We start from the raw sequence: 24,143 nt of genomic DNA, 5'->3' as shown, positions 1-24,143 counted from the left end.
ACCAGAGCACTTGGTCTGGAGTCCAGAGGACCATCCATTGGTAGATGTAACTTTCTGTCATCAGCATATTGATGATGTCCCAGCCCAAACCTCTGAATCAACCTGGCAAGAGGGCTCATGTAGATATTAAATAATATTGGTGAGAGTATAGCTTCTTGAGGGACTCTGCAGACCAACGATTGGCAAGCAGCGCTTCTCTCACTAATTGCAACCCTCTGTCCCCAACCTTGGAGGAATGGGCACAGCCATTTCAAGGCTGACCCACAAATCCCCATGTTGGTAAGGTGGTTGGTCAAAATGTCATGATCAACCAAGTTGAACACTGGTGTTAGATCAAGCAGCAACAGCAGTGCTGACCTGTACCAGTCCAGGTGTCTCCAGAGGTCATCCACCAGAGTGGTCAGAGCTGTCTCCAACCCATGGCCAGAGCAGAAGCCAGATTGGAATGGATCCAGGGTCAAAGTTTCCTCCAGGAAGGCCTGAAGTTGTTCAGCAACCGCTCCCCTAACTACCTTTCCTAGGAGAGAGATGGGATACTGGACAGTAGTTGGTAGAATAAAGGATCTAGCAATGTCTTTTTAAAGAGTGATCTTCTTCACTCTTCATACCACTTCTTTCAGAATCTCAGGTCTGCAATGGTTAGGGAAAGTTTAAGGATATTCTCTAAGGAAATCCAGATATCATCCCCACTGGCTTTCGGAAGTCAAGATGGGGCATGGGTCCAAAAGGCATGTGAAACAGTTGACTGAAAACTGTACAAGAAGAGATCAAATAGCTTTTTTAAATGTTGTATGTAGTGAATTTATAATAACCTATAATTCTGAAATTATTTTGTTTATAAGGACTTGCTGTGCACAGTTCAAATTTGGTTGTGAGTGGAGAATTTATATTTCCAGAATGTCTGCAATGAATGTATTTGTTTGTTTTGTATAGTGTTTTAATTACTAATTAAATGTGTGTAATTTTTTTGTCTAGGTAGCATTGGTGCAGTGGACAGAGAGTGTTGGCCTTACTTTGGTCAACAGGGATCTTACTTCAATGCAGCTGAAAACACCTGGTGGGCAGATTCTGACCTACTACATTCTGCAAATTTTCCCTTTCACCTCTGAGAGCAAGCGGATGGGAATCATAGTGAGAGTATGTTTTGTTAATATTCTCCATCTTAGTCCTAATTTACAGCTTGTGTGTTATGCAAGTGTGCCGTTTGTAAATGTGCAGGAATTTTTAAAAAGAAGTTGATAGACTTTCGTTTCTACTGTAAAGATTCTCTAGTTTGACATTGGTTCTTTTGGGTTTGCACTGCCACAGTGGCTGTGGGTTCTTCTGGGCTTCTGCACATTGCCATTGGTTCTGCTGGGCTTGCAAAAGTGCCCCCCCCCAACCTGGAGTTTCTTCTGCTGACCTTCTCTGGGTTCTGGTTGACTTGGAACATTGGCTTGTGGTCCTACTGGGATTACTGGGTTCTGCAGTGGTTCTGTTGGGCTTGTTGTGTGATTCTTCCATGGGAGACATTTGACTAGTGATTGCTGCTTGCAGGTATAGCTTTTTGCCTGGAGGAGACTTGGAGATGTATTTTTCTCCCTCCACAGGAAAAAAAGGAGGGGGGCACACCCTGTTCAGGGACCCATAGAGAGGGATCCCTTGGTTCAATCTATGAGAAATGGGGGGAGGGGGGGGTTACCATCAATTCACATGCAATTTTGGTGCAAGAACCTTTTAAAACCATCCCACACCACCTGGGAAGTTTCCCCATAGGGAACAATGGATCCCCAAAATTCAGAAACCTGAAAGGAAATAAATCTCAATACCATACTGGTGTTGGAATGTGAGAATATTCAGAATTCCCGATATTTTTCAGGGTCTGAATACAAAATGGGAAATGTTTTCTTCATTACTGACAGTGCCTGAATACTTTTAACAAAGAGCCACACTAGATTCACTTTGAAATATTGCTCTCAGCACTCTTGCCTTAGCTATTTGTAATAACAGTTGGAATGAGAGATGGGAATGGCTGCCAAATTCTTTTTGGATTGCTCACTTCCCCCCAAATAGTTACCATTGAACCTTCCAAATCTTGTATAGCTCATTATTTGGCACTGCAGCAAACTGCTGTGTTTGGCTGGCATGCCCCTCATCAGTGGAGAGGCTGAGGTGTCGTAATTCTGCTGAGATACATGTCTGAGAGGCAATCAGGGTGCCAAGAGTTTAAAAACAATTTCTGTAATAAAACAATATAATAAAAAACAATTTATATAATAATATGGTGGAAGTTTTGGGGGGACAGTGAATTCAATGCCCATATGACAAAGAATCATGTTTGTCACAGAGAGAGAGAGAAACAAACACTCATCTTTAAATGTTTGCACAGGCAGGTCAGTGAAGTGGGGTTGATGCTTGTACATCCTTCCTGTACCCCTACTCAGCTCTTCATGTCCTGCAAATTACTTAGGAGCAACAGTAATTTTAGTAGGTTCAGAAAGGAAGGGTTGAAGAGTGCAGTGGCCGACTGCCATTGTAGGGTGTCGTTTTGCATGCTTGTAGGTGTCTGTGTGTGCAGAAAAGAGGAGGAATAGAGGATGCTCTTGGGCCTTATTTGGGTTTTTCTGACTGAGTTATTGTTATTTGCAGTGAGAGTGGATAATGCACATGCTCACACACACCATAAAGACATAAAAAGGTGTTCATCTCTCTGCACACTTTTTTAAAATGCAGGATGAGTCTACAGGTGAAATCACATTTTACATGAAGGGGGCAGATGTGGCCATGTCATCTATTGTTCAGTATAATGACTGGCTAGAAGAAGAGGTAAGAAAGTTTAATAATAACTGTTTCTGGTCCCCCCCCCCCCCCCCCCGGCTAAAAATAAGTCATTTTAGTTTGACCGAAAGAAATGTTGTAAAACTGTGCCATTCTTCGTGAGTAAAGGGCAAAAATCTAAACTCTTCCTTAAAACAGGTTTTATTGGCCTACATTTAAAAGTGGAAATCTTGCTCCATTTTAGTAATGGATTGAAAAATGTGATTATGTGCATCATTAATAGGTTTCAAGGAGTTGGTAATGTTTTCCAAATTTTATATAATATTAAAAGAAAAGCGATTTGTCTAATTGAGCAACAGAGTGATGGACTTTAAAAAAACTTTTAATGTGCTGAATATTATTGTAAAAAGGGGGGGTGTAATATCACACCATGACCCAGAGTTTCCCAACCGTTGGTACTGGATGGGGTGGGGACACAGGAGTTGCACAATAGAGTTGACAAATGTCCATTTTCATAGTTCTCTACCGAGCTATAGCCCAAGATCCAAGAGTTTCTGTAGGCACACTCAAGTGCATGGAAATTGTCTTACGTTAAACAGATGTTATAACTGAAAATTAATCTAATTCTAACTTGTTACTTGTGCATGGCTTTTACTGTAAGAAACGGTATGAATAAACTAGATTGAATGTGTTGTCGTGCATTGTTGTTCTAGACACCAGCAATTGTCTTAATTTGACCTTACATATAGACAATATGGTAATGTGATGATCACACGATGCATGTTCATAATGGTATTGGCAATATAAATCAATACCTGCTTCAGGCAGTTTGATTTAATCAGGGACATGAATAAATTAAATTCCCTGAAGACCTAATAAAGTGTCATAAAAATTACTTCTGCGATAATGATGCACAATTAATTGTAAAATACTTGCTTAATTTATTTAGCATTATGAGGTCAAATCGATAAGTATTTTGCACTAGACAGACAGCATTCTTTTTCAAGAATCATGGACACGGCTATTTTATATGACTTCCAACGCTCGTGTTTTAATTAACAAAATTCATTGACTGTCAGATCATATTTATTCAGTTCTAGTTGTTGGCTTGTTACATGTGTGTGTGTCAGTCTCTAAAGCTGATTTCAAAATGTAAAAATAAAATGAAGATGAAACTTATGGATGGTTTAAGAGATATGTCAAAAAATACAGTGAATCACCAGATTTTGTTTTCCTTTAAATCAGAAGTTTAATTGCTCTGAATAAAAGTGTACTGGGATTAGAACACCTGAATTCATTTATTATGATATATCTCTTTCCGCTGAACACTTTATTCTACATTGAGTTTAGGTGTTTCATACATGCATGGTCCATAAAGGGGAGAGAAGCTTCCAACAGGACTGTGCAGAGCTCATGACTTGGATCTAATCATGGTTCACTGGCTTCTCCCTATTCCGGTTTTTCATGTTTCCCTAATTGGGACAGAAGGGAGGGAGCTATTTTATAACATTGCTCTGTAATGGCCATTGATTCCCTTGTTGACAAAGGGGTATCCAGGCTGATCATCAGTATCCAGGATGTTTTCTATTCAAATGTTTTTGCCTTAAAAAAATATTATTTCGGAGCTTTTAAAATTAATGTGCATCTTTTCTGAAGTCAGCTGCTTCACTTCATTGGCTGCTGCTTTGAGGAAACTCGCCATGTGATAAATACCCATTATGCACTTCGTTGTGCAAACTTTACCATGGCAGGTAGCTGAGAGAGGGCTCTTGCTCATTCATTCTTATCTGTGGCCTGCAAGGCATAGATGCTTTATTGTTCTGATTTATATTTGTCATTTCAGTGTGGTAACATGGCAAGAGAAGGACTACGGACGCTGGTGGTTGCCAAAAAATCATTAACAGAGGAACAGTACCAAGATTTTGAGGTATAAAAAGTCAGGGGGAAGAACACCAGCCTGATTCAACTTGCATCCAAGTGATGCAGGATTCCTGAACAAAAATAATATTTAAGAAGTTGTTTCTGTGAATGTTATGGGTAACCTCTGTTTCATGTAGACAATTCATAGGTAAGGTTCTCCATACTTTCTTCAGACCTGGCTTGATTTTTCCAAGCTTTTTGGGAGAATTCTCCAAGAAACTTCAATAATGTTGGTGATTCTTTTGCTAACATGGGGAAACAAGGCAGGAACTTGAGGGGGAAAGATTAGGTAAAGTAACAGGCAAAAGAAAGGTATTAAACAATAGTAGTAAACTGGAAAAAAGTAGTCCTCTGTTCATGACCCTTCTGCAAGCTCACTGAATGTACAGAGTGAGAACGTGGGAACATGTGGATAACCCTATGCCTGCCTCTGTATGAGCACTGGCACCTATGTGCAGAGGCACTCTCAGTTTTTGGCATCATTCAGAAAGCAGCATCCTTGGTCACAGACACGGAGCATGCACATGGATGTTGTCTCCACTCATAGGTGCTGTGCTGACAAGTCACATGGAGGCAGTAGAGCCAGTTTGCTAGTTCCCACTCTCCCTCTCACATAAGGTCAGTTTGGTGTAGCGGTTAAGAGCAGGTGGATTCTAATCTGGAGAACCCAGTTTGATTCCCCACTCCTCTACCTGAGTGGCAGAGGCTTATCTGGTGAAACAGATGTGTTTCTGCACTCCTACATTCCTGCTGAGTGACCTTGGGCTAGTCACAGTTCTTTGGAACTCTCTCAGCCCCACCTACCTCACAAGGTGTCTGTTGTGGGGAGAGGAAGGGAAAGGAGCTTGTAAACCCCCTTGAGCCTCCTTCCAGGACAGAAAGATGGGGTATAAATCCAAACTCCTCCTCTTCTTCTTTGTCTTCTGAGGGCTACTGCTGCTCTTCTGTTTTGTTCCTACAGGAAGTGGGCAGGTGAAAATGGGTAGGTTTCTCAGAGTCTTTGCCATTCAGCTTTCAGGTGGCACCCTTATCACCCATGCTGACAAAGCGTCTCTGAAAGATGTAGTTGATGGGCATATTTGGAGAGATGTAGGATATTATACATGATTTTGTCAGATTTGTTAGTCTTAAGGTGCTGTAGGATTCACTGCTTTTGTTAATACGATCCAACACTGCTACTTGTTGGGAAACTGTTAAGGCTGTCTTTGCCTCAAATGTTCTTGCTTCATTGTTATCAAGCAGTTGACATCCCAAGCAAGAAATGTTTGAGGCCTGCTTCTTGGCCTGCTTTGCCAAGGCACTACTATTCCACTGATACAAGTGTTTTGCCCAATTCTTTTCAAACTACATATGGTTTAACTTAATTGTTAGCAACTACTTATTTGCTTAAAAGCTTTCCTATCTCTATAGTAATCTGCAAAATAGGATTTTACTGTGTCTTGTTGCAAACAGAACAGATATAACCAAGCAAAATTAAGTATACACGACAGAACCCTCAAGGTGGCGGCAGTTGTGGAGAGTTTAGAAAGAGAAATGGAACTGCTGTGTCTCACTGGAGTTGAAGATCAACTACAGGCTGATGTTAGGCCCACTCTGGAGATGCTGCGAAATGCTGGAATAAAGGTACTTACTCAGTTATAGACTGGCATGGGAGTGATCCTGATATTCAGGCTAGATGAAGTTGTGGCCTTTCTCCTATCCAACTGAACTATGCATTTCTACTCGCACAGAGCTCAGGGGCTGGATCCTGCACTTTTTCCTGAGCAAAATCCGCTACATGATCCCTTTTGATTATTGTTTAAAGATGAAAGATGATTTTTATTTAAATTCTTTGTGGCTGCGTAGAGTGATGATGCCTGCCCTCAAAAAAAGATAGCTATAGGACTTTTTTAAAAAAAATAGGAATGAACGAAACAGGAAATCAATTGAAGGTAATCAAACTCTAACATTATGTTGTAGATATGGATGCTAACAGGCGATAAATTGGAGACTGCCACTTGTATTGCAAAAAGTTCTCACTTGGTATCCAGAACGCAAGATATTCATATTTTCAGACCTGTAAGTATAGCTACACAAAATTGGGCATGAGTGGGGGGGGAGGGGCGTGTAGTATTGCTGGTGCTGCAAAAAGTGTTTGTTGAATGTCCCCTTAATAGGTATACTAAAAGAATTAATGCCGTTGTGGCGAGATAGTCACTTGTCTAAATCGCGCGTGCTCTGTCTTGGTTCTCTGAACAAAGGAATGTACAACAGAGGGCAACAAAAGATGTGAGGGAGTTTGGGGAAAACACAGCTCTTTGGCCTGCCCTGATTTGCCACAGGTCATTGTTCTCTGTGTAGATGACACAGCAGTGAGAAAGTTGAAGCCATTACCACGATGGAACATGCGGCTGATAGATGTCAGTCATCTGTCCTAAATAACATCAATTCCCTAGTCTGAAAAAAATAAGAATCCAGTTATAGCCAAATGTAGTTGTTCATCCATACGAATATATTTAACAGTAATAAAGTATTATTTAATCATCACAGCTGCCAGTTCTTTAGCTGGTTTGTGTTGACCTTTCATTACAACTTGAGCCTCACCTAGAGGCGTAGGACATTGTAATGTATCTGTGTAGTATTCGTTCGGATTCCAGCAGGACTGCCTTCTGACAGATATTGATTTTGTTGGTTTGAAGATGTTTTAAGTGCTGCCGTAGTGTTTTCAGAATGGCACCCAGGATACCCGTTATCACTGGGACAACCTGAACTGGTTTGTGCCATTATTGTTGTTGTTGTTGTTATATTTTAAGAATTTACTTGGTTTTAATATTTGTAAAGGAGCCGAATGGCATAGTGGTTAAGTGCTTGCACTGCCACTCACACGGTCAGGAGTTCAAGCCCCCTATGGGTCAGATATCCTGGCAGCTGACTCATGGTCAACTCAGCCATCCATCCATTCCTTGGTCGGTAAATGAGTACCTAGCTCATAGCTAGGGGGTAAAGAATAGCCGGGGAAAGCAATGGCAAACCACCCCACAAAAACGGCTTGCCTATAAAATCACTGCTTGCAGTGGTACCCCAGGGTCGAACACAACTGAAGGTGAAACTTTACAGTTTTGAATATTTGTAAATCACACTTTAGCTATAATGTATCTTATAACTATTTTATCATCGTGCTTGAAATACTTACACAGTGTTTTAATTATGTCTGCTGGTCTTTGCATATAATAAAGCTGATACTGAACAGTTTCACTTTCAACTTCGATTGTTTCTTTAATTCAGGTGGCCAGTCGTGGAGAAGCTCACCTGGAACTCAATGCATTCCGAAGGAAACATGACTGTGCTTTGGTTATATCCGGAGACTCTCTGGAGGTAATGTCCTGCATTTTGTCAGTTTACTGTGCTGTTGTTTTTTATTATTATTATCATTTTTAAAAACAGAGTCATCCCCATATAGCCAAGAGGTGACCTGAGCAACATTTCTGTCTGAAAACATTCTGTAACATGTGTTACATTGAAGAGCATCTAATGTTAGCAGGGGTCCTACGTACCACAACTGAGTAGCAGGGGCCCTACGTACCACAATGTCTGCTCCTAAAGATACTAGTTTGCTTTCCTCTCACTAAAAATAAGAGGAAGTGTCTTGGAGCTGATGCAGTGTTCCAGCAGTTTTACAGTTTCTGGGGTCTGCCAACAGAGAACAGCACCCCTCCGAGAGTTGCATAGTACCCTAACACTCTGAAAAAGAGAATAGTGCTTAGGGGCTGCAAGTAATCATAAGTTTGTTGCCTAATGTTTTTTTCTTCCCTGCAGCTGTGGGGGTAGAGATACATAAACCTTTTCAGTAAAAAATATTGCATTAAGGCTTTAAACAGATCCTGTTTTAGGCTGTTGAATTAATTTCAGAATGAGCGTGTTCACATTTTCACACCCATTAATTGCACAATGGCAGACTGAAAAGGCAGGAATTGGGGAGGACCTTATTTAAGGGAGCTACATCCCAAGTGACTCCATTGAGGCGTAAAAAACTGATACTGTGTATTGGCTGTGACCTGACAACCCTGTTTCTGTGACACACAGATATCTGTAAAACCTTCATGTGTTTGATTGTTTCTGGCTCGCTCCAAGTCAGTTTTTATCCACACTGGCCCATTTGAGTAACACATTGATGTTTCACACACCAGGATTGTATACAATGGCCAGGCTGTAAAGAAGGATGTGTGCATCCTGCCAGAGATGCAGTTGCTACTTTCACCACAGTATGGTGACCATTGCAGAAAAAAACAAACCATTTCTTAACCTGTATAATAGCTCCACTCACTCCCGCAATGGTAGTTGTTGCCACAAAATCAGTGGTCTTCTACACGTTGTCAATTTTGGTTTATTCCATGATTAGTAACTTTAGATTTGTGGTCATAGAACAGAAAGTGATCCTGCTTTCAACTAAGGCCCCTTCCGCACATGCAGAATAATGCACTTTCAATCCACTTTCAGTGCACTTTGCAGCTGGATTTTACTGTGCGGAATAACAAAATCTACTTGCAAACAATTGTGAAAGTGGATTGAAAGTACATTATTCTGCATGTGTGGAAGGGGCCTAAGGGCTTGTCCTCGTGTCGGTCAAGCTAAAGATACTGTTGGAGTCCTATAGAACATTAAGCAAATATAATTCTTCGCTTTGTTTGTCTAGGTCTGTTTGAAGTACTATGAACATGAGTTTGTAGAATTAGCATGTCAGTGCCCAGCGGTAGTATGCTGCCGATGTTCACCCACCCAAAAAGCGCACATTGTAAAATTATTACAGCACCACACTGGAAAACGTACATGTGCAATAGGTAAGCATCAGCTCCAGTTTTCCTCGTATTGGCAAATTAATGATATGATATGTTCATAGTACTGAAAAATAAATTAGACTAGCATGGCAAGATACCCTTATAAAATGCTTTTAATCATGACTTGGATCTTAGATGGTCTGTTTGCTTGGAATAGAAACTTCCACTTGAGAGGGGCGGGAATTTAATCTATTTACCCCTCCCTTCACTTCTACTCAATTGCTTTAATCGTTCCTGGAGACCATTGGCCATAAGGTCTTTATTTCATTGTATATCCTTTTATATCCAGGAAACCAGAAACTGAAGAGAAAGGTATATAAGCTTTCTCTGAATGAATTCAAAAACCAAAACAACAAATCTACTTTTAACCTAAATGTTAGTTCTAGTTACGCATTAAAATAATTCAGAGTGACACAGAATTCTGTTAATAAGTGTTGAAAAGTTGACTAGAGCTGTCTGAAATATGTGAGTAAACATTTCGCACATTTTCAGGCGATGGAGGAAATGATGTCAGTATGATCCAGGCAGCAGACTGTGGAATTGGAATTGAAGGGAAGGTATGTCATTTGAAGATTGAATTAAATGGGAACTTAACAGTAATTCGTCAGAATCCTCGTGTTTACGTGGTAAATACTGAGTGAAATATGTCTTGTCATTGGTGTGTTGTGATGACAATAGCAAAAAATTGTGTAATGTTTTAAAATGTATTATTTCCAAACTTGGAGATGCACATTGCTCATGTGTTAATAGACTGTACAAGGTGGTTCTATATCTTAATAGCCAAGTATTGCTCCTCCAGGCAAGTCAAAAAATCTGCAAGGAGAGGGGGCACAGTGGACTTAAGCAGTTTTTTAAAATAATCTTTTAAATGGGGGCTAGCCCACCCTCACCCCTACCCCAAACAACATCATCTGTGCATGTGCAGTTATCACAGAATGAAGAACTTTGAGGGGCACTTTAAGTTGTGTAGCCACCAATAATGATCCGTGACAACAGAATCAGGTGGGGGAACCAGGAAATGAGAATAAAAGGCAATATTTCAGGGCAGTGATAGGGGAAGGAGGAGTCAGACAAGAGTAGAGAGCTGGAAAAGGCAGATGTGGCAAACCACAGGTAATCAAGAGAGCAATAGGAAGAGGAGGAGAAAGACTGAAGGGAGAAAAGAAGTCTGCCTCACTCATGTTTTCATGGGGTTTTTTCTCATATAATTTTGAGATTGCAAATTGAGATTGCAAATGCCTTAGCAGACCAGGTGCTCAGTAGCAGCAGCAGGCCATTGCTTTCACATCCTGCATGTGAGCTCCAAAAGGCACCTGGTGGGCCAGTGCGGGTAGCAGAGTGCTGGACTAGATGGACTCTGGTCTGATCCAGCAGGCTTTTTCATATGTTCTTATGATAGTTGAACACGTGGTTTTTTCCCAATCTAGGAGGGAAAGCAGGCTTCCTTGGCTGCTGACTTTTCCATTACACAGTTTAAACACATCGGCAGGCTACTGATGGTACACGGTCGCAATAGTTACAAAAGATCAGCGGCACTTGGTCAGTTCGTCATGCACAGAGGCCTTATTATTTCAACTATGCAGGTATTTAATTCTTTTTTTTTTCTTGGATGGAAAATGGTTTCTGGAAGTTTTTGTTCTTACAATTTAAATAATTTTGCACGTGGAGTGATAAATGTCTGTAACAATTCTGATGTAGCCAATTATGTTCTTTCCCCAGGCTGTGTTTTCTTCAGTCTTCTATTTTGCATCTGTTCCTTTATACCAGGGTTTCCTAATGGTCGGGTAAGTCGAAGCTACTGTTCTTGAAAAAACAAAACAAAGGTATTTTTAAGGCTGGTCATCATGACTGGAGGCCATTGCTGAACAACAGCATTCCTTTGGTGCCCCCCAGCAGTTCTCTGTTGGCCTCCTGGACAACACTGATGTTTGACAAAATCCAAATGGAGCAAAATTTACTGCATGAAAAGTCACATTTGTGTACTTACATCCCTGAGTCCTTTGTTCGGTTTATTACATGGGATGAAAACATGCATACATTTCACTGCACCAAGTGGTAGGAAACCCTGGCTGTCTTTGCCTCCCTTGTTGTCAGTAAAGGAAGCAAAGCAGAGTCATATGCCCAGCAGGGGCATACCTATCACAGGAACATGGGGAGTCAAATGTCCCCAGGTCCCACTCATTTTGTCACAGGGGCAAAATAGCCCCCCACACCCCTCCTTCCCCCTGCACCACCTTGAGTAAAGAGGGGAGCCTCATGCCGGTGCTATCCAGCCCATTCCCCTCCACCACAGGCAGCTCCTCTGGGGCTCAGTCAGGCTCAGCTGGGGCAGCTGCCCCAGACCAAGGGATCCTTTGCCAGGTGGGCAAAGGAGAGCCCAGAGGGGCTGCCCAGAACAGCTGCAGACAGATCTTTCCCGGGGTCAGCTTAGCCCTCCCCCCATGAAGTCTTCAGCCAGCCACGTTCAGAGGCTGAGCAGCTGCCGGTCCCACTGCTCTTCGGCCCGTTGGGGCCTAGGGTGGGGCCTGCCAGCCTGCTCCCAGCCCCAGGACCTCGTGCCAGGCCGACTGGAGCCCACAATGGAATGGAGGCCACTGGTTTCCCCGCCTACGGCCTTGTTGGCCCAAGGTGAGTGTGGGGCTGCACCCCGGGAGCGTTGGAGGGGCCGAGGAGGCTGGGAGAGGCCTTCTTGCCACCCCACCACCCCCCCCAAAAGGCCAGCTGGGCCTCTGGGGGGCCCAGCAGAGCCTTTTTCGCCACCCGCCACCACTCCAAAAGGCCAGCCGGACCTCGGGTGGGGGGGCAGAGGCCTTCTCGCCATCCCCTGCTCCCAGACATCCACTCTCCCATACCACTAGCCCTCCCTTGGCACCCTCCCCCACCTCTAGCCACCCCAGCCACCTTCCCACCCCTAGCCATCCTTCCCACCTCCCCACCCTAATACTCACCTTCCACCCCTCCCCAATCCCTAGCCACACCTGCCAACCCTTCCACCACCTCAAATCTCACCTTGCCACCCTCCCCAACCACACCTGCCAACCTTCCCCACCCCAAGCCTCACCTTGCCATCCTCCCCCCAATCCAATAGTCACCTTCCTACCCTTCCCCACCCTAATACTCACTTTCCAATCCTTCCCCCACCCCTAGCCACACCTTCCAACTCTCCCCCATCCCAAGCCTTGCCTTACAACCCTTCCCCCACCCCAGCCTTCACTTTGCCACCCTGCCTCACCCCAAGCCTCCTTTTTCAACTCTCTCATCATCCCAAGTAACTCTGTTCCATCTTTTTCCACCCAAGCCATTCCTCTCCATCCTCCTTTTATCATCAAGATGAAAGGTGGAGGGAGCCGGAAAGCAGCTCCAGAGCCGCCCATGGGGGATGCCGGCTGCTCATGGGGGGCAGAAAACTCAGGTTTTGCCCTGGGATCCATTTTCCCTAGATATGCCTCTGATGCCCAGGATCAAATTATGTTTAATTGTCAAAAAGAAAAAAATTACACCTTGCACAAAAGTCGTAATTTTACTAGAGGTGGGAGAGAGTTTATGGTGTGAAATGTTTGAATTAAAATAACAACTTTCCCCCCCTAAGGTATGCAACCATATACACTATGTTTCCAGTCTTCTCCTTAGTGTTGGATCAGGATGTTAAACCAGAAATGGCACTGCTGTATCCTGAGCTGTACAAAGACCTTACTAAGGTAAGGGCATGTGAAATGGGTATGGATGTGATGTTGTATGTGTTTTTCTTCTACTCTGTATGACGCCCAGAAGGTGTGGACAGAACAGATGCCTTGAAGATCATAATCCTCGAAATTCACTGCTATTTCCATAGAAAACTGTTGTTGTTCACCTTTCTTTTCAGAGAAATAAGTTCAGCAGATTAAAGGTACAGCTGTGCCTGCTAAAATGTTTGCTTGTAATTGGGGCAGACATTGTTCTCAGAATTACGTGCCTTCGCTTTCATTGTACCGACTTCAGAATTCTCTTCATATTCCAACCCTTTTACATGTAGCAAAATTTGCCACAGTTCAGAACTCTTGTTAAGATTTCAGCTGCATGTAGAAAAGCAGCCCTTCTGTGTGAGGAAGCGCTTACACTGGGAAGTCATGACACATAGATACTATCCGGCATACCATCAATTGTTTTGATTTCAAGGGAAGAGTGAAATGTGTGCATGTAGATTAGATTGCAGTTACTATAAAAAACAAACAAATAGAAGCTCCCTGATAAGGATGGCTAGAGCTATTTTTTTCAGATATAATTGTAGTTACTGCAAGTTTAAAGTAAACGTTTTAGGGTTCAGTGCTAATGGCAATCAGTAATTGGCAGTAGAGTAGCCTGTTTTTTCTAACAACCAATAGCGGCTTGAGACTTGAAATCTTTCTCCCTTAATTGTAATTCTTAAGAAAATCTAGTCTTGAAATCTGGCTGTGGCAAATAGATCAGGGAAAGCAAGCTTCTTTATTGTGTCTTCCTGAGTTTTGGAGCAAGCATATTACCAGTTTTTCAACTGGTGCAAAACCCAGGAGGAGCCTTTTTTGACCCTTAGGAAGGCTTTGTTGAGGACTATGGGATCTGTGTAGACAACGAAGCCATGTAGGATAGAGCTGGGGAAGGGGCAAGATGGTTACTTCTCGTACCATGGGGAAGGCTGGTAGGATCCAACAATAACCTTTTAACTTTTTGCTTACTGAATATTTTGCCTTTTTATATTCAGCTCTTCCTTTAAATAGTAATTGTGTTTTTAATGTTAAACTCATTACATGGTTTTTATATGAAATCACTTTTTAAACAGCATGTTAACTTACTTGTCTTTGCTGTTCCTCTAGGGAAGATCTTTGTCATTCAAGACCTTCCTCATCTGGGTTTTAATCAGTATTTATCAAGGTAGGTGATTTCCCTGATCAGGAAAGCAGGAGCTATGGCTGCCACTAGGAGTGGCTGTGCCCACCTCCCGATAGCAAGCAAGCACCACCCCACACAAATTGTTGGAAGCCACTGCTGCTGTGATGTATAGTAGTAACACCCACCTCACAAAAGCCAGTGGACCCTGCCCGCACAAGCTGCAGTCCCCACCACTTCCACAAGAGGAGGGGGACATCCAAACTGGATGAGAACCACAGTGACCTGTTCCCTCCTTCCCCCTCCCTCCATCAGGGTTGGCCCCTCTTTCTTCTTCCCTCCCCCACACTTTGGGGAGCAGGTCATGTATGCCTCTCAGCCACCCTTTCAAGAAAGAAACGATTAAAAGCTACTCTCAAAATAAGAGAGTATGTCTAGAGTACGTAGTACTAAGGAAGTATTTTGTGAAACACAGTTGTACAGTGAGTTTTTTGTGTACAGTGAGTATTTTATGGAACACAGTTGTACAGTGAGTAATGTTTTATATGCCTTTCTCAGGTGGCATTCTGATGTATGGAGCTCTCCTGCTTTTTGAATCTGAGTTTGTCCATGTTGTTGCCATTTCCTTCACTGCTCTTATCCTGACTGAGCTCTTGATGGTTGCACTTACCATACGAACATGGCACTGGTTAATGGTGGTGGCTGAATTCTTCAGTCTTGGCTGCTATGTGGCCTCTCTTGCATTTCTAAATGAATATTTTGGTGAGTAGCAATCACTGTCGTAACCTGTATTGCAGCTTGTGCTACGTTGTTAGAAGGTGTCACATAAAATTATTCATCATTCATAAAAATGTTCAGGGCAATACTAAATGTCTTCTAGAGTGTATTCTACAGTTCGTATTTAGCTGATTGGTTACTGTGTGTAATGCAGTGCAGCTTGTTAAAATGAAATGACCTTTTTTGCGCATAAGCATCAAACTTTATTCCAAGGGCTTACATGCATCCTTTAGGAGACAAACCCTACACTAAGTCTCCAAATTCAAAGCTATGTGGGGCACACGGGGCTAATTGTGTGCTTCTGTATAATGTGGCCTGACTTAAGTTCACTTTTTAGTTTTAATGTTTCACTTTTAGAATGTTTCAGAATGTATTTTACAATGTTTCAGAATGTATTTTATTTGTATATTAAATCTCTAGGAGAGTAGCTTTTGGATACTAACTCATTTCAAACCTTTCAGTGCTTTTAACACATTCCTTTTGTATACTGCATTTCTTCCTTTTTCCTTGTTTTCCTATAAATCTTTCCTTTCTTCTTCTGTCGGAGCAGGTATAGGCAGAGTGTCTTTCGGAGCTTTCTTAGGTAGGTATAATTGCTGTTCCCTAAGTAAAGTGTATCACAGAGAACCAATATAATTATTATTCTGGTACGGTTAGAAAAAGCAAAGAGCCCAATTTAGACTCCATTGGTTATAAATATTTGGGTTGTCAATTGTGTTAAATATTTTTATTGAAAATATTAATGTATTCCTTTTTAACTGCATATTTCACATCCTCAAAAAGGTGTTTTTTGAGAATCCTGAACAAGTCAGCTACAAATGAAGATTTGACATTAATTGAAAGGAAAAAAAAGATGGCACTCATTGTTAGGAAGAGAGGCTATCTAAGAAATATTTTTCTTCAAATTTTGGGGTGGTAAAAAACCTCCCTATTACAAATTAAGATGGAAATAGGTAAGGGGGGGTTCACAGGTTCAACCCTCCATTACATGTCCGATCCCCCCGCCCGCCCCCTCCCTCACCCCCCACCACTGTTTGGGCTCCCAGCCAGCAGTCCTTTCTTCCCTCTCCTCCAGGGAGAAAAGACTGCCATTCCCGGTCTCAGAGAGCTGCTTTTATAAGCACTGAGGCCAGGGGGGAGGGGGGCTTGGGAGGCGTGGCACTGAGGTACGGGCGGGGGCAAGGCCTGGGGGCAGGGGAGTCTGCCATCCCCAGCCTTTGAGCACTGAGGCAAGGGGCAGAGCTTGGGGAGGCATGGCCGTGCCCTCAGGGGTGGGTGGGGGCGTGGCCACACCCACAAACCCATCCCATAAAAAATTAGCTACGTCACTGATTTAAGTACAGGTCAATGTTCTGGAAAATCCAAGATGGAAAGGTATATTTAAATTGAATTCAACTGTATGTTGTATGTTTTTCATTTTTTGAAGCCCTGACATGGTGGCCCTCAGGTTTGGATTCAAACTGTGATGAAAAGTCACTTTTGTTGCTTCTTGATGCTACAGTTTGATAGAGGAAGAACAGGGCTAGAGCATAGCACAGAAGTCCTTTGTGTGTCCCAGGTCTTGTTGCTTTAACTGGGGTCAGGGGCAAATTTTAATTAATGCATTAAGTTTAGTAGATGAACCATTCCGCTTCATTGCGTAAAACTGGATCCGTGAAAAATATATGTTGATGTAATTGGTGAAATCAGTTGAAATTCTTGTTCTGACACTGAAACGTTCCTCATGATGAGAATGCTGAGCATTTGAGCCCGGCTGAGAAACTAATAAAGATTAATGGGAAAAGAAAATGTATGCATAAATCTATGATGTCCAAAGTTTTTTAATTCCAAAAGTATCTTGTCAATATTGGAAAATGGGGGCGAGTGGGGAAAGTTGTTTCCTGCATAATCAAAGTTGCCTGCTAGCTCATATCTGTGTAAGCAGTGCTGGATCTTCCTGGAAGAGAGGAGATGCTTCAACATCCACTCAACATTCAATCCTTGAGCATAAGACCAATAGAGCAGTGGTTCTCAACCTGGGGGTTGGGACCAGTGGTGGGATCCAAAAAATTTTAATAACAGGTTCCGATGGTGGTGGGATTCAAACAGTGGTGCCACCGCACACACGCACCTCCAGTCCCTATTGGGCAGGGAGGTTGCTTTAGTAACCCCTTCTCGGCACTCAGAAAAAATTAGTAACCACTTCTAGAGAAGTAGTGAGAACTGGTTGGATCCCACCTCTGGTCGGGACCCCTTTGGGGGTCGAACGACCCTTTCACAGGGGTCGCCTAACACTCTCTGCATCAGTTTTCTCCATCTGTAAAATGGATAAATGTTAGGGTTGGGGGTCACCACAACATGAGGAACTGTATTAAAGGGTCGCGGCATTAGGAAGGTTGAGAACCACATAGAGTGCAATAGAGTCACATTTTCAGGAATGTCCTTCAGTTCATTGTTAGGACAAACTGATGAATTGAGAAAAACACATTTTAAAAAATCATGTGACAGCTACTATAATGTAAAAATGGTCTGTTCCTGACACATTGAACTTTTCCACACAAGTTCTGTAAAACATTTCAAGAACGTTTTTTTAAAAAACCCTTCACCACAATGTTTGTCCGCACTCACCTCCTCCAAACATTTCACAGCTGGCATTTTTTCTTCTTTGTTTTTTGGCTTTTTTGGTAATCCATAGCTTTGTTGCTTTGTTGATGTGTCCAAAAACAAAGAACAAATGAGGAAATAAGATGAGGGGGAAACAGCATAGGGGCTTGGAAAATGGGCAAACAAGGAAGTGAGGCAAGGAAAATACTTGAGTGACAGCACAGAGGCTAGGAAAACAGACCAGTTTTTTGATGGGAAACTTAAAACATTTTTTCAACAACAACCTTTATTAGGCATACTTAAAAAATTTCTTGTTTGACCGCACTTCAAGAGATGCCAGCTTGGTAACATTTCAGGGGGAAAATATCATTGTAAAGGAGTTTCAGAAATGATGGATTAAAAGAAAAATGAAATGTTTCCAACACCAACAGGGTGCAACTCTGTGGAGGAAACATTTTATTTCCTGCCTGAAAACATTGTAAATTGTGAGTTCAGAAACGGCCAGTGTTGCCCTAAAAGATACTGATATTTATTGATCTTGCACAATGGTCATTCTCGTCTTCCCCTGCTTTTATAACTTATTTTCCCTTGTTTATGTTCACAGATCTTGCCTTTATCACAACTGTGACCTTCCTGTGGAAAGTGTCAACCATCACCGTCGTCAGCTGTCTTCCACTTTATATTCTGAAGTACTTAAAACGTAAATTTTCTCCTCCAAGCTACTCTAAGCTTACCTCTTAAAAATTACTGAACCTCTGGCAGGAGGTGGACACAACTACAGGACTCTAGCTAGAAATTGCTCCTCCTCCTACATCAGTCTGCGGTAAGTTAAACGGGAAAAGGATGACAAGAAAAAGAGAGGACCAAGCTGAGCACAAAAACAACAGGAGTGTCCGATAGATTTCATGGTGGCCGATCTTAACAAAAGCATCCAGAGAAGAGAAAATTCATTTTGTGTATTTTTAGTTCATACTGCTTCCAATTGGTTTAATTACTGCTGTAAAGGATTCATTCCTACTGCACTAATTTTTCCGCATATGGGACAGAAACATCCCCCCCCCCCAAACCCGCGGGTCATAATTTCCTAACAACCGCGTTAGTTCATTCCCATTTAAATAAAATGTAACAAACCTAGAAGTTGTAAATGCCATTGTCTGTATTTGCTGCTATGTGTAACTCTGATATATGCACTATATGAATTATGTACAGATGTCTGCGTAGCACAGTATTAGTTTGGGAGCTGTCGTTCTCTTTCCTGTATCCTCCATTGCTCGCTGCATTAAGACATGTGAATATCTGAGTTATTGATAGCAGCCTTTCCGATGCACATGGGGGCAAAGTTGCACAAAAACAGGATGAAAATAAATTTCTGTACATAATTCTGTTGCGCTTACCGATCTGTATAGACCGCCAAGACTTCTACCGTTCAGTAAATGTTTTGTAAGTTCCTACCCATTTGTAAATCTGCACACCAGAATTGTCAGCACAATACTGGCCATTTCATGTATAGCAGTTTACCTTGCGTTACTTCTTGGAAACAATCCACCAAGTGCTTTTTTGCTACTTCGAATAATTTTAGAGGTGATTCTACACAAGCCCCATTGACATTAATTAAAGTTTTGGGGCAGTTGTAGACTGCGCCCAAAACTCCTTTTCTGTGATCAGTTCAGGTATGGGATTTTCTATGCCTGTTCAGTTTCCCTGCTTGGAACAGTTTTCCTCTCATCAGTAGAGGGAGCTGATTCCCATAAACAGTTCTTTGTCCAAGCAGACTGGCTCTAATTTAAATTGCGAAAGAAAATTCCCACACATGCCAGATCTCAAAATCTACATAGACGTATAGGTCTATGTACATCTATACATTGCCTTGTAATCTGTTTACTGACAGTTACTCAGGTAAAAATAATGAAATGGACATATAAATAATGGTAGAAAATCCATCATCTTCCAAACCACAATTTGTATATTTGAGTTCCTATGAGTAAAGGAAATTACACTCTAATCTGGTATAATCTTGAAGGATAGTTATCTAAATCCTACGTACTGTACTGATATGCAGGATAGAGGGTTTTTTTTCTTCACAGTGCTGTTTCCTTTTTCAAGAAAAATGCGTTTCCAGATTGTTCAGAAAAGTCAGCTATCCGATGAAAGAATAAACATAATTTAACCATCCGTTATTAAAGAGTTTTGTACGTTAAGAATTGTCTTTTTATATCATATAATTTTGTTAGACTGCTTCACAACTTCACAACAGAATTCTTTTTGTAGTCTCTTAGAACACGTCTCTTACACTGTTGCTATTTTATAATGACGCTAAAAGCACTTCCGGGAAAAGACTGTTGCAGAGCTATTTGGGTTTCAGTCTACTCCATTTACTTTGAAGATGTTTAACAGCAGTTGATCCTTGCTTTTTTAAATTTTTTTAAACCATTCTTCATTATAAAAGCAATAAAGCCTAATTTCTACCAAATGTTATAATTGAAGGTCTGTAAGATCAATGTGTTTGGTAGTGTTTCTTTACCCTGTGCTCATTCATCGGTCTTCTGTGACCTTATGCGGTAAACAACTAATCATAGCAGCCACTAGATGTCACTGGGTTTGGGGGATTCCTTTTACCAGCACAAGACTATGAGAAACGTGGAAGATTTTATTTATGCTTTAACTTGGCTTTCGCCTCCCATTTTCAACTTCTAGATCATTTTGGAGCAGTTTTATATATAAACAAGTAGAAATAACCAGCGGCTAATGAACAGAGCAATTTGCTGTATAATAGCCAATTTATTTTTTTTTCACCAAAACTATATATTGTGACTCGGCAAACCTTAACTGTGTGGAGTTCATTCCATGAACAAAGCTTTAAAATTGCTCAGTCATCCTTGAATTACAATACCTTTTATTGCGGGCTAAGTTTAATAACAAAACAGATTTTGACACCGCTGGACAAATGCGAGGAATTGTTTGATCCTACCACATACTACTAGAAAAGCACTGCTATTATTAAGCCCCGTATGGAGACACAGGGAAGAAAGATCAGTTGTGAGTACGGTTTGCCTTTACTCCACGAGACTCATTGCTTTTGGTGCACATGTACAAGGTCCAATAACTGCAACATTTTTTTCATAGGGGTGCTGTGTGGTGTCCGGGCTGTATGGCCATGTTCTAGCAGCATTCTCTCCTGACGTTTCGCCTACATCTGTGGCTGGCATCTTCAGAGGATCTGAAGATCTTCAGAGGATCTGAGGATCCATCAGATCCTCTGAAGATGCCAGCCACAGATGCAGGCGAAACGTCAGGAGAGAATGCTGCTAGAACACGGCCATATAGCCCGGAAACCACACAGCACCCCAGTGATTCCGGCCATGAAAGCCTTCGACAATACATTTTTTTCATATATTTTTTCTGCCTGCCCTGCCTGGAAACCGATTTGTATCTCATAATAATAGAAGTATGAGATAGGGGAGAAGAAGTTCATACCTTTTTGCCTTAGAGCCAGTGCTGTATTTTGTATGAAGGGATCCTAACAGCCCCATTCAGGGGGGGGAAAGTCTGCCAATGGGAGCACTACAGGGCCACAGCAGCAGACTTGCATTCCCTGGGGCACATGTCCCAGTGGCGGGGAATCTGGCAGAGGGACGATGCACAGGATGCCACAACCGCATTCCTGCACCCTTGCTGGCACAGCAGAGGTGGCCCAGGGGAGGAGCCAACATTAGTTGGTTCCCTCTGGGCCATTGGCCCCCTTGCGCCATGTTTGGGGCTACAAAAAGGTGCTGTAAGTCTGTGCCATAAGTCTGCTCAGCCCAGTAGGGGCTTCCCAGTGGCAGGGAGGCTTTTTGGCATTTTAAGCCTCCCCATGCCACTGGGAACCCTCCATGGGGGCAGTGGGCTGGTGCGGCCAAGGTGTTATGGCCGGGTGCCCAGCCCTTTGGATGGGGCTGTACATTTTCCAACTGCAAATTAACTATAGGTAGAGGTATTCTTCAAACCTAAATTCCCCGTCAGCTGAGATATTTCCAATTTATAAATAAATCAGCAGCTTAAAATCACAGAGAAACAATGGTAATGGGAACCTCTTTGATCATCAAATATGAACAGGAGATTTTATAACAAAAATTTTAAGAGAGGGAAAAAAAGAAGAATATGATCAGAAGCGGCAGCTCTCTGAGCAACAAAGTGCCGTACAAGAGCAGACACAGAAACAAAAGGTCATGTCTTGATGCCATCAGTCACTCCTACAGAATTGCTGCCACATCTGCTGCCAGTCACAAAGAATCTCGCTAATGATGACTCCAATTAGCCGTATGTGGAAAGTACCAGTGAGCAGGTTATGAATGCCAGGATGACATCACTGAACCTATTTTGCCCCCGTTTATGTGTACTTCCCAACACATAGACCTTTGGTAAGTAGCAAAGAATGTGACAAAGATTCCCTATCTGCTAACCATCAGAAAAATAAGAAACTGCTTTTTTAAAAATTGAACAGATGTTGTTGTGAGTTCCAAAAGCATCACAGAGGAGTTGGGCTGGCAGAACAAGTAGGAACGAAACTGCGTTGTAATTATGGACATCTAGATATTTCTGCAGCCCTGCTAGAAGGCTAGGCAGTGTGCCAAACACCAAAATGTCACACCCCAGGCCAGGACCCCAGGATTTGGTCATTTTGGATTCTCTTAGGATTACAGGACTGTAGACTTAGAAAGGTTATCAGCACGTGAAGAACGAGTGCCTGTTGCATCTGTCTAATATAGCAATTTAAGGTATATGCTTTTGAATCTGGCAATCGTGTGTATACTCCAAATAATCCGTTGTTGGGTTCTTTTTCAAAAAGAAAATCTGACCAAGCCTGAGCAATGTGAGAATTTGTAATGGAACAGGCCGCTGCTGCTATTTGAGCCTGCGCTGAACCAGTTATCTTCCTGTCATTTCCAAAGTTCTGTTTCTAGCACAATTAGATTTTCACTAAAATTCAGTTTCCTGAGAGTTGAAGTTTTGAATAAAATACACTTCTAGCTCTTGTGCCTGATTGTATGATGATGGACTCAAAAAGGCTGTGTTCAGCGGTTTGCTGGAAACTCAAAACCCATACAGTTACGGAGCGCACGAAGCCCAAAACGCTTCATCCGCAGGATGCTGCTGCTGTGCACAGCTTGTGTCCTTGTACCTGCATAACTCTTATTTCAATCAGACCTTTTGCTCCCAGGGTCAGCGGAAGGTATGTTGTCACTCCAAGACGGATTCGCACACTCTCGCCTGGGCCCAGGCTGCCAGCAGCAAGATCCCAATCACTGGTGCATGGGATTCAACTGAGGTTCTGTGGTATGTTGGTGTTTCGGATGGTTTGGCTGGATAACCAGTCCTGTTTATGCCCCGTCCTAAAACTGTTTATTGCTTTGCTGGGGCTGGAAACGTTCTCTTGGCTCTCCAGCGCAGCTTGATTGGGCCCTTCTGAAATGCCACTTTAGATGTCTTTCCCTACAGATACTGGTGTAAGAGCAGTGCAAGAATCTGGCCACGCTTCCCGCAAAGCTCTTTTGTTTTAACAGCACATTTTTACATCTTCGGCTGGTATTATTATTATAACTCAGTTGAAATGAAAATAATAAAAAGCCCTTCAATATGCTAGCCCCCCTGCAGGGAAGAAAATCAGTAGTAGGGAACAGAGACAGCCCAGTCCCGACATTATATGTAAACAAACAGGAGGTACGATATCTTTTAACGTTGTGTTGGAAAGCATAGGAATTTCGCTGGTAAACAAAACACAGTCAGAGCTATATGATTCCCGACCAGTATTAACAGCCTAACAGATGCCCTCAGCAGGGTTCACAGCTGTTATTGTGCAAGTCGGATTGTGCTCAGCCAATTGCCAGTGAAAATCTTCTTCAGATGCGGAACTACAGTCAAAGACCTATTTGCTACTCCATCAACTGAGCCATAGATTTGATGAGTGCTTTCTGCAGCACAGTCAGCACAGTCAGATGCCTTGAACAGAAAACATTCACGAACCACTTTGCAATCACAGGTCTCTCTCCCTTCTGCTGTTACTTTTATTCCAAGTTAGGGTTTGGTCTAATATTTGGCAGCCTTTCATCTAATCCTCTAGGCGTGCACACAGCGAGGTGCACGTTTCTATTTTAAGGACAAACAAGACACACGAGCTTACCAAGAAGGTCTTGGACTTGGGAGAGGAGGAGAGTTTAATGACTTGCAAATGATTGCAGTTTCACTGGCTTTGTTTGACTTATCTGTCATCAAGGCAACTTATACTCTGTTGCAGTGCATGCATACCAGGGATACACTGTGGCTGCCATCAAAGCAAGACAAAATGCATCTGCTTGTGATGCTTATTCAGCTATCAAAGCCTCAAGTTCTACTTAAATGTCTGTGTATGAGAGAGAGAACTCGGCCTGGAAAAGTAAGAGTCCCAGTGTGGCGTAGCGACCAGAGTGTCAG

At 42.4% G+C, this 24,143-nt stretch overlaps 1 protein-coding gene across 1 annotated transcript in view; it reads left to right on the top strand.

The window, feature by feature from the left end:
* Positions 1-20,168, top strand: part of ATP9B (ATPase phospholipid transporting 9B (putative)) — a 172,170-nt gene extending 152,002 nt beyond the window's left edge. The window contains 14 exon segments of the mRNA XM_048507642.1: positions 976-1,137; positions 2,713-2,805; positions 4,601-4,684; positions 6,130-6,300; positions 6,637-6,735; positions 7,942-8,031; positions 9,350-9,494; positions 9,984-10,048; positions 10,919-11,074; positions 11,211-11,275; positions 13,081-13,189; positions 14,321-14,378; positions 14,892-15,095; positions 18,298-20,168. Of these exon segments, the coding sequence (XP_048363599.1) occupies positions 976-1,137; positions 2,713-2,805; positions 4,601-4,684; positions 6,130-6,300; positions 6,637-6,735; positions 7,942-8,031; positions 9,350-9,494; positions 9,984-10,048; positions 10,919-11,074; positions 11,211-11,275; positions 13,081-13,189; positions 14,321-14,378; positions 14,892-15,095; positions 18,298-18,434 (1,638 nt within the window). The 3' untranslated portion in view covers positions 18,435-20,168.
* Positions 20,169-24,143: the final 3,975 nt, after the last annotated feature.

The sequence above is a fragment of the Sphaerodactylus townsendi genome, linkage group LG09, assembly GCF_021028975.2.
Source record: "Sphaerodactylus townsendi isolate TG3544 linkage group LG09, MPM_Stown_v2.3, whole genome shotgun sequence".
NCBI lineage: Eukaryota > Metazoa > Chordata > Lepidosauria > Squamata > Sphaerodactylidae > Sphaerodactylus > Sphaerodactylus townsendi.
The sequence above is the reverse complement of the archived record's forward strand: the minus strand, read 5'-3'. Positions and strand labels throughout refer to the sequence as shown.